General features: G+C 42.3%; 1 protein-coding gene across 1 annotated transcript in view; it reads left to right on the top strand.

The window, feature by feature from the left end:
- The first annotated feature begins 7,328 nt into the window (after positions 1 to 7,328).
- Tnfrsf11a (TNF receptor superfamily member 11a) overlaps positions 7,329 to 7,656 on the top strand; it is a 46,997-nt gene continuing 46,669 nt past the window's right edge. Inside the window, exon 1 of the mRNA XM_028775651.1 lies at positions 7,329 to 7,346. Within this exon, the coding sequence (XP_028631484.1) occupies positions 7,329 to 7,346 (18 nt within the window). The remainder of the gene's footprint in view (positions 7,347 to 7,656) is intronic.

Here is a 7,656-nt window from a genome sequence, read left to right as displayed (position 1 = left end):
GAACGTCACTCTGCTGAGCATTGATGCAGTAGATACTGCAGATAAAATTACTCATGACCTGAGGCCAGTATTTCTGTTTTGGTCAAGCTTCAGGAATAGCACCTATAGCTTGATCATGCTAGCCATTTTTGTCCTGGGAATACTTCTATTCCTGCCCATCGTGTTAAAGCTTGTCTTTAACAACATCAACATGTTGGTAGCCAAAGTACATGGATTGAACCTGAAAATGGACCCCAAGACAGAGTCATTAAACTAACAGGCTGGCAAGCCAAGGGCAGGTAAAATTCTGCACAGAGCCTTACCAACCTAAGACAGAAGTGCATTGCTTTGGGTAATGCATATTCTATGATGGGTAAGGAATGCATTCTTGTCAGAACGACCCAAGATAGGCTCAGTCTTGTTAATGAAATAAAAAGGGGGGAGAGGCAATGAGCCTTTGGGGCTGCTTGGCAAGAATCTGACATTGGCCAAGGACAAGGAAGTAGGCTTCAGGCAGGAATCTGACATTAGGCTAGAACAAAGAAGTAATTTCAGGTAAGAATCTAAATCTTAGGCTAGAACAAAGAAGTAATTTCAGACAGGAATCTAAAGCTTAGGCTAGAACAAGGAAGTAGGCTTCAGACATGAAAATGACTTTGGGCTGGGACAGGGAAGTAGGCTCAGATATTTTGGTCATCCTGGTAAGCCCTTAGAAACTGATCACGGGAGTGTTCATGGAATTGTGTTTAATGCCTTGCTTGTTCTTTGACTATTTGTGTTTATTGTCTTGCTTGTTCCTTGACTATTTGCATCTATTGTACTGCTAGACCCTCAACCTAGGACTGACCTTAATACATGCATGTAATCAAAATGGTATAAAAGCAAAAAGGAGAAGGGGGATGGGATAGGGGGTTCTAGGGAGGGGAAATGGGGAAAGGTGATGACATCTGAAATATAAATAAGTAAAATATCCAATAAAAAAAAAGCCAGAATCATGTGGCCAAAGGTGCCAGGTGCTGCTGCTTGCTGGGGCTGTTACGTGGTCCCCTTGTCCAATTACATCTTCAGTATATCAGCTAATCTGTCCTGGAACTCTCTTTGTAGACCAGGATGGACACAAACTTAAGGAACCTGCCAGCCTCTGCCTCCTGAGTGCTGGGATGAAAGGTCTGCACCATCACACTCAGCCCTAAGCTTTTCTTTAGTTTAAGTTCACTTTTCTGCACTTCTGTTTCACAAATTGGACACTTAGCTGTGTGGAGTCTTGCTCTGAGGTCGTCTCTCCCTTTATCTGGTTGAGCATCAGGCTTTTCTTCTATCTGTTTACACTTCCTGGTGCCCCCTTTTTCCTCAAACTGTACACCTCGCATTTTCCCTTGTTCAACTTGCTCCTTTTCATTATAGATCTCCGTAAGTGTGGCCACTCATGACCAAGTGACACAGTCAGTACGAGGCTGTCTGAAAACTCTCTGCCAAAGTTGTTAATCTCAAACTCTCCAATTTACCTTCACTCGGGCAGTTTTTTTTTTTTTTTTTTTTTTTTTTGGACAAGGGCAAAAACTAGCCACATTCTTCACCAAAATATCACAAGAACAATAAGAACAATCTCTACACCACATACTAATATTCTTCTCCTCTGAAACCTCTTAATCTGCATCCCTACAGTTTAAATCACCCTCTGCACCATACCTCTGTCTTAAATGATCCCTACTAGTATGGCCCATTAAGCCCTGCTCAAAGTGTCCAATCACTTTTCTAGTCTAAAGTTCTAACGTGTTCCATATTCTTCCAGGTAAAAATATGGCCAGGAATATCATAGCCTGACCTCTCCTAGTACCAATTCTTGTCTTAGGGTTCTATTGCTGTGAAGAGACACCATGACCACAGCAACTCTTATAAAGGAAAACATGTAAAAGGGGCTGGCTTACAGCTTCAGAGGTTTAATCCATTCCCTTCGTGGTAGGAAGCACAGGCAGATCTGGTGCTGGAGAAATAGCCGAGAGTTCTACATCTGCACTAGCAGGCAGTAGAAAGAGTGACATTTGGCCTGGCTTGAGCATCTGAAACATCAAAGTCCATCCCCAGAGACACACTTCCTCCAACAAGGCCACACCTACTCCAGCAAGGCCACACCCACTCCAGCAAGGACACACCTACTCCAGCAAGGACACACCTACTCCAGCAAGGCCACACCTTCTAATGGTGCCATTTCCTATGAGAATATTAAGGCCATTTTCATTCAAACCACCATACCCGAAAACTGATTACAAGATGAAGTTTTGGAAAATTGGATAAGTTGGAAAAGTTATCCTCAAAAAAACACTACTGAAAGATTGAAAAGAAAATCCACAGAATGTGACAATGTATTTTGCTACCTATAAAGAACCAACAGAGTCAACTAACCTGGACCCTTGGGGCTCTCAGAGAATGAACCACCAACCAAAAAAATATACACAGACCAGACCTAGGTCTCTCTGCTCATGTGTAGCAGATGTGTAGCTTGGTCTTCATGTGGGTCTCGAACAACTGGAACAGGGGCTATCCCAAAAGCTGTAGCCTGTCTCAAATGTAATTTAATAGCTGCAAGCCAGCCACAAATCCAAAGATGATCCGTGAGTTCTTACTTACCTCTCTGGTTCTAAACGCCAGAGGTGTTGCACATGTGGGGCTTTCCAGGGTGCTGTGCACACTGTCCTTAGAAACCTGTGATTTGTCGTCTGCACCCGCCACTCTGGTTTCTTCTCCTCATTCCCAATGAGAAAATCCTTGGTTGACTGGGGCACATTACATTTTTAAAATTGGAAATATTTAACTTCAATTTAAAGAAGTGTTCGATTAAAATATATTATACCATGATTTCCATATCACCAAAATTTAATTATTTGTATACTTATGAACTTAAGTCTTAAACTTCTTACTTATATGTACAGATGTGAGGATGGTTTTTAATTCCAGGTGACCATGGAAGCCAGAAGAGAGGCTTGGACACCCTGGATCTGGAGTTACAGATGGTTATGAGCCGCCTGACATAGGTGTTAGAAACTAGACTCTGAGTCCTCTGAGAGAGCAGTGTTTCTTATTCTCTGTGTCATCTCTCCAGCCTTTAACTCGGTCTTTTAAATCAGGTATAGCATTTAAGTAGTTTCTGTAAGTGATGAGCCACTGCCCTTGCCAGTATTTTGTGTATTATTTGGAGTATTTAGGAAAGTATTAGAAATAATTAGGTCCGTGTTTCTCATAACAATACTATGTTCAAGAAAGCTGTGCCAGGTATGATAGTCCCAGCACTCAGAAGGGGAGAATCAGGAACATCTCTGTGAGTTTGAGGCCAGCCTGGTCTTCCGAAAATTCCATCCAAGCCAGAGCTACACAATGAGACCCTACCTCAAAGTGGAAAAAAAGGCGAGTTGTCTCACAGTGATTTTAATGGAATTTATTAAAAATGATATGTTAATGTACATTAATGTGTATAAAATATTTGAGGGGGACAGTTTGTGAAGATGCAAATAAATTCTTTAAAAGCAATTTGATTGTTAAAACCAGTTTAGAAGATGCAATGTGCTAATGTGGGCTTTCCACTTTTCAAACATGCTTCCAGAGCCAGCACACTCACCTCTGGGGCTTTCCAAGCAGAAGTCTTAAGTCTCTTAATCTTATTTGAAAATAGAAGAGGGCAACGCTGGAGACGTGCCAGGAGCGGCCTTGGTATTTCTGAAGTGCCACGGTGAAAAGTACCTTCTCTCACAAGTCAGTTCCTTTTCGCAGAATCAGTCTCTTCCAGCTCTCTCAACCACTGCTCTTTCCAGAAAGCCCATCCCCACATCCACGATAGCACAGGCTAGACAACTCAGTAGAACTTTACCCATCCTTGTGACGCCCCCAATACTCTCTTAGTGCTGTAACATCTACTAACCAAGTCTACCTTATTGTCGTTTAAAAATGCAAAAGCAGCCATGTGTAGTGGGTGGGTCACGTCTTCAACCCCAGCATTTGGTTGTCAATGGCAGGGGTGTGTTGATGCCCCCTTTCACTACAGCTAAGACCCTGTCTAAGGGGATAGGGGGAGTCAGACATGGTGGCACATATCTTTTCTTTCCTTAGGAGTAAAATAGGAGAGAAGGAGAGGCGGTGTAAGAGAGCACCGAGGAGGCTGGGAGGGAGCGCTTTTCCTGTCTTCTCCCATTGCTGTCTTCACATTGGATGTGAGAGTGCTCACTCCAAGAGGACCCTCTCTGAAGGAACGCCAAAGCCCCAACTCATCATTCTCAAGCGGAAGGGATCGTCACCTCCCAGTGCACCTCAGAAATGGGTTAACGGTGGGAAGAAAGGAGCACATAAGGGTTGAGGGCTACCTTTTTTTGTAACTTTCTATTTAAAAACACTTTCTTTTTTTTAAAGTGCCTTTCTCTTTTATATCTGGGGTATACATTTGCGTACAGGCAGGCCTTGACCATTGTGGGAAGAGGAGAGATGGCAGCAGGAGTCTCCCCTTGTTACCCCCATCTCTGACCTCACGTCTAATGAGAGATATTTACTCTAACCAAATGATGAGTCAATCCTTCAAACCTCAGCTCTCTCTAGGTCTTGGGCCGTAATAACGTGGAAACCCCGAGTCTTGTGATCAAGTACAGTTCCTTGAACTCTTGGTGTTAGGGTAGGGGAGGAACAGGTGTCTGTCCTTTGTCTTCTTTTCTTGTGTTTAAGCACATAAGTGCAGGAACAGGAAACAGGAGCTTAAGAGGTGTGATGTATATCTTTAATCCTCGTACTCAAAAGGCAGAGGCAATCAGATCCCTGCAATTTAGAAGTCTGCCTGCTTTACACATTGAATTCAGAGCTGGCCAGGACTACACTATGAGATTGTGTCTAAAAACACAAATTACAAGGGCTAAAGAAATGGCTCAGCAGTTCAGAGGGCTTACTGGTCTTGCAGAGGAGCCTGGATGAGTTCTTAGCAGCCACATTAGGAAGCTAACAACCACCTATCTCCCAGGGATCTATCTCTGGTCCCATCTTGTGGACTATATTAACGCTTGCACACATGTGCTACATAAAAAACTTAGCAAGCATATACCTATACCTATAAATAAGATTTTAAAATGTTTTTAAAAATTATAAAAGAACTTCATGAAAATTCAGTTGGTTCCTGACTTAGAATAGTCAGGAGAATAAATTCCACTTTTCCTTTTTTTTTTTTTTTTTTTTTTTTGTTTTTTTTTGTTTTTTTGTTTTTTGATTTTTTTTGAGACAGGGTTTTTTGGTTTTTTTTGTTTTTTGTTTTTTGTTTTGTTTTTTGTTTGTTTGTTTTTTTTTTGGTTTGGTTTGGTTTTTCGAGACAGGGTTTCTCTGTGTAGCTCTGGCTGTCCTGGAACTCACTCTGTAGACCAGGCTAGCCTCGAACTCTCGAACTCAGAAATCCGCCTGCCTCTGCCTCCCAAGTGCTGGGATTAAAGGCGTGCGCCACCACCCGGCTAAACGGCTAAACTCCACTTTCCAGCTCTGCCATGGCTCGAGAATAATAGCATCCACCAAAAGCACTCTGAGAATGCTGGATTCTCATCCAACTCCCCAGCATGCACATGTTTTCTCCTCTTGCCGTGCTAGGCAGTAGCGGAACTCTGTCTCCCACTCAGCTGGGAGCAAGATGGAACACAGCCAGCAACCTGCAGAGTCCTGTGCTCTGACCTATGGCATCTGGCCTGGATTATTTCAACCTGTGGGTTCATCTTCATGTAACCATGTCATTCGTCAAGGACCATCTACACTTTTTAAAATGCCAAAAATAAAGTTATGACTTTCTCTTTCCCCTACTGTGCAACTCGGCTGATATTAAAAATTCACTTCCTAATGAGACAATTCTGCCGTTTGTTACCCAGAGACTGTAGACAGGTTCTGAGCCTCTCTGTGCCTCTGTGGAAGCCGGAGAGCTCCTCTCCAGGCTGCGGCGAGATCAAACTGACCTTGTGCTTCAGCACTCGCAGCTGTTGACCTCTTAGAGACGAGACGTTCTTCACTGCTGCACATAAAACCCGGTTTGTGTGGTTGTCTGAAAACATGTGAACCTGAGCCGTAAGTTGCTTCTCTTATTTATGATGTGAACATCTTTTCAGCAAACACGTAAGGTTTTTAAATATTACAAACCATGGAAGACATCGTATTGCCAAACCTTTCTCTACTGAAATTCACATTTTCTTTCTTTGTGTGGTTTCATCAGAATGCTGAAATAAGCAGTTTTGTGCAGTCCCTCTGTGTGTGTTGATATGCTAAATTCTTAGGCATGGACTTGGTTCTCCAAACGATTTTTAAGTTTTTAAGGCAACACACACAGATTAGTTTCCAGAAAACATAAGAGCAACTAGGCAATGAACCAATCAGTCTGTACAGCAGAGAATTTAAAAGTCAAGCAAGTATTTTGAGGACGTAGAAGGATCTCTGGGGTTCCCTGGCCAGCCAGACTAGTAGAATTGGTGAGGTCTAGGTTTGGTGAAAGATTTTGTATCAAGATGGAGAAGTAATTAAGACAGTCAACGTTGACCTCAGGCCTCTGACATGCACGTGAACACAACATGCGCGCGCGCACACAGACACACACACACACAGACACACACACATAAGCAAGAATATGTATGAAACAGGCTAATCATGGTGTGTGTGTGGGGGGGGGACAAAAATGGGATCTTTAAAAGTAACCCAAAGGACTGTTTTCCAACCTTTTGGAAATCGTTTTGTTTTCTTTTTGGAAATGGTTTTTTTAACCTGAAAGTTTTCCCATTCTTCTCCTCTGTTTTAAAATGATATCATTTTAAATCAAAGAAATTTTATTGCAGTATTATTTAACACAAAATTTGTATCGCTATGCATAACATAAAGTACTGTCTTCAAAATTGTTTTAAAGCAGCACAGAAGAAGTCAAGAATAAGAATGGAATAAGGATGCAGCAAATAGAAAAAATCAGAAAGGTAGAAGACTTCATTCCTCCTTATACGATGATCACTAAACGTGCGTGCTACAATAGGGAGGCAGAAACGGTCCAAATTGTATGCTGTCACTGTAAACAGGCTTACACGTGAAAGATCAGATATGTTACTTAAATAGCGTTCATAAGAAAAATGACCTGGCGACACATAAATGTAAAGTAGACCAGAATATGAAATTTTATCTTGGATCAAGAAGGGCATGTCAAAATGATAAAAGGTCAATTTACCAAGACGACATAATTCTAAACTGCTATGTCTCTAGGAAGTTTCAAGAATGTGAAAAACTGACAGAATTGAAAGGAATAATAGACAAATCCAGTCTTCCTTGTTAGAAAAGTCCAGTTTCCCAGAAGCAGACAGAAAATCATCGAGATGGCGGGCAGAGAGCTGGTAGAGACGGTTCTGGCTCTCAAGGAATTGAAAGCACTGTTTCTGTTGACTGGAGACAAGGATCTTCCTCTCACTGTTACTGCACAGAGGCAAGGCTATATCACTGTGTAACCAACACTGACCTGAAATTTGGAAAAAGACAAACCCAGAAGCCAGTAATGAGAAGCCACTAATACGACAGGATCGCTCATTCCTGACTTTAAGCTAGTCCTATATTAGATGACCTAGTGGTTCAGGCAAAGGGCTTCGTCAAGCATGGTGGCAAGTGTCTACCTGGAAAGCTTGATGAGTGTGACGGGGGGGGGGGGGG

Source organism: Grammomys surdaster, unplaced genomic scaffold (assembly GCF_004785775.1).
Source record: "Grammomys surdaster isolate TR1022 unplaced genomic scaffold, NIH_TR_1.0 257, whole genome shotgun sequence".
NCBI classification, from domain to species: domain Eukaryota; kingdom Metazoa; phylum Chordata; class Mammalia; order Rodentia; family Muridae; genus Grammomys; species Grammomys surdaster.
The sequence above is the reverse complement of the archived record's forward strand: the minus strand, read 5'-3'. Positions and strand labels throughout refer to the sequence as shown.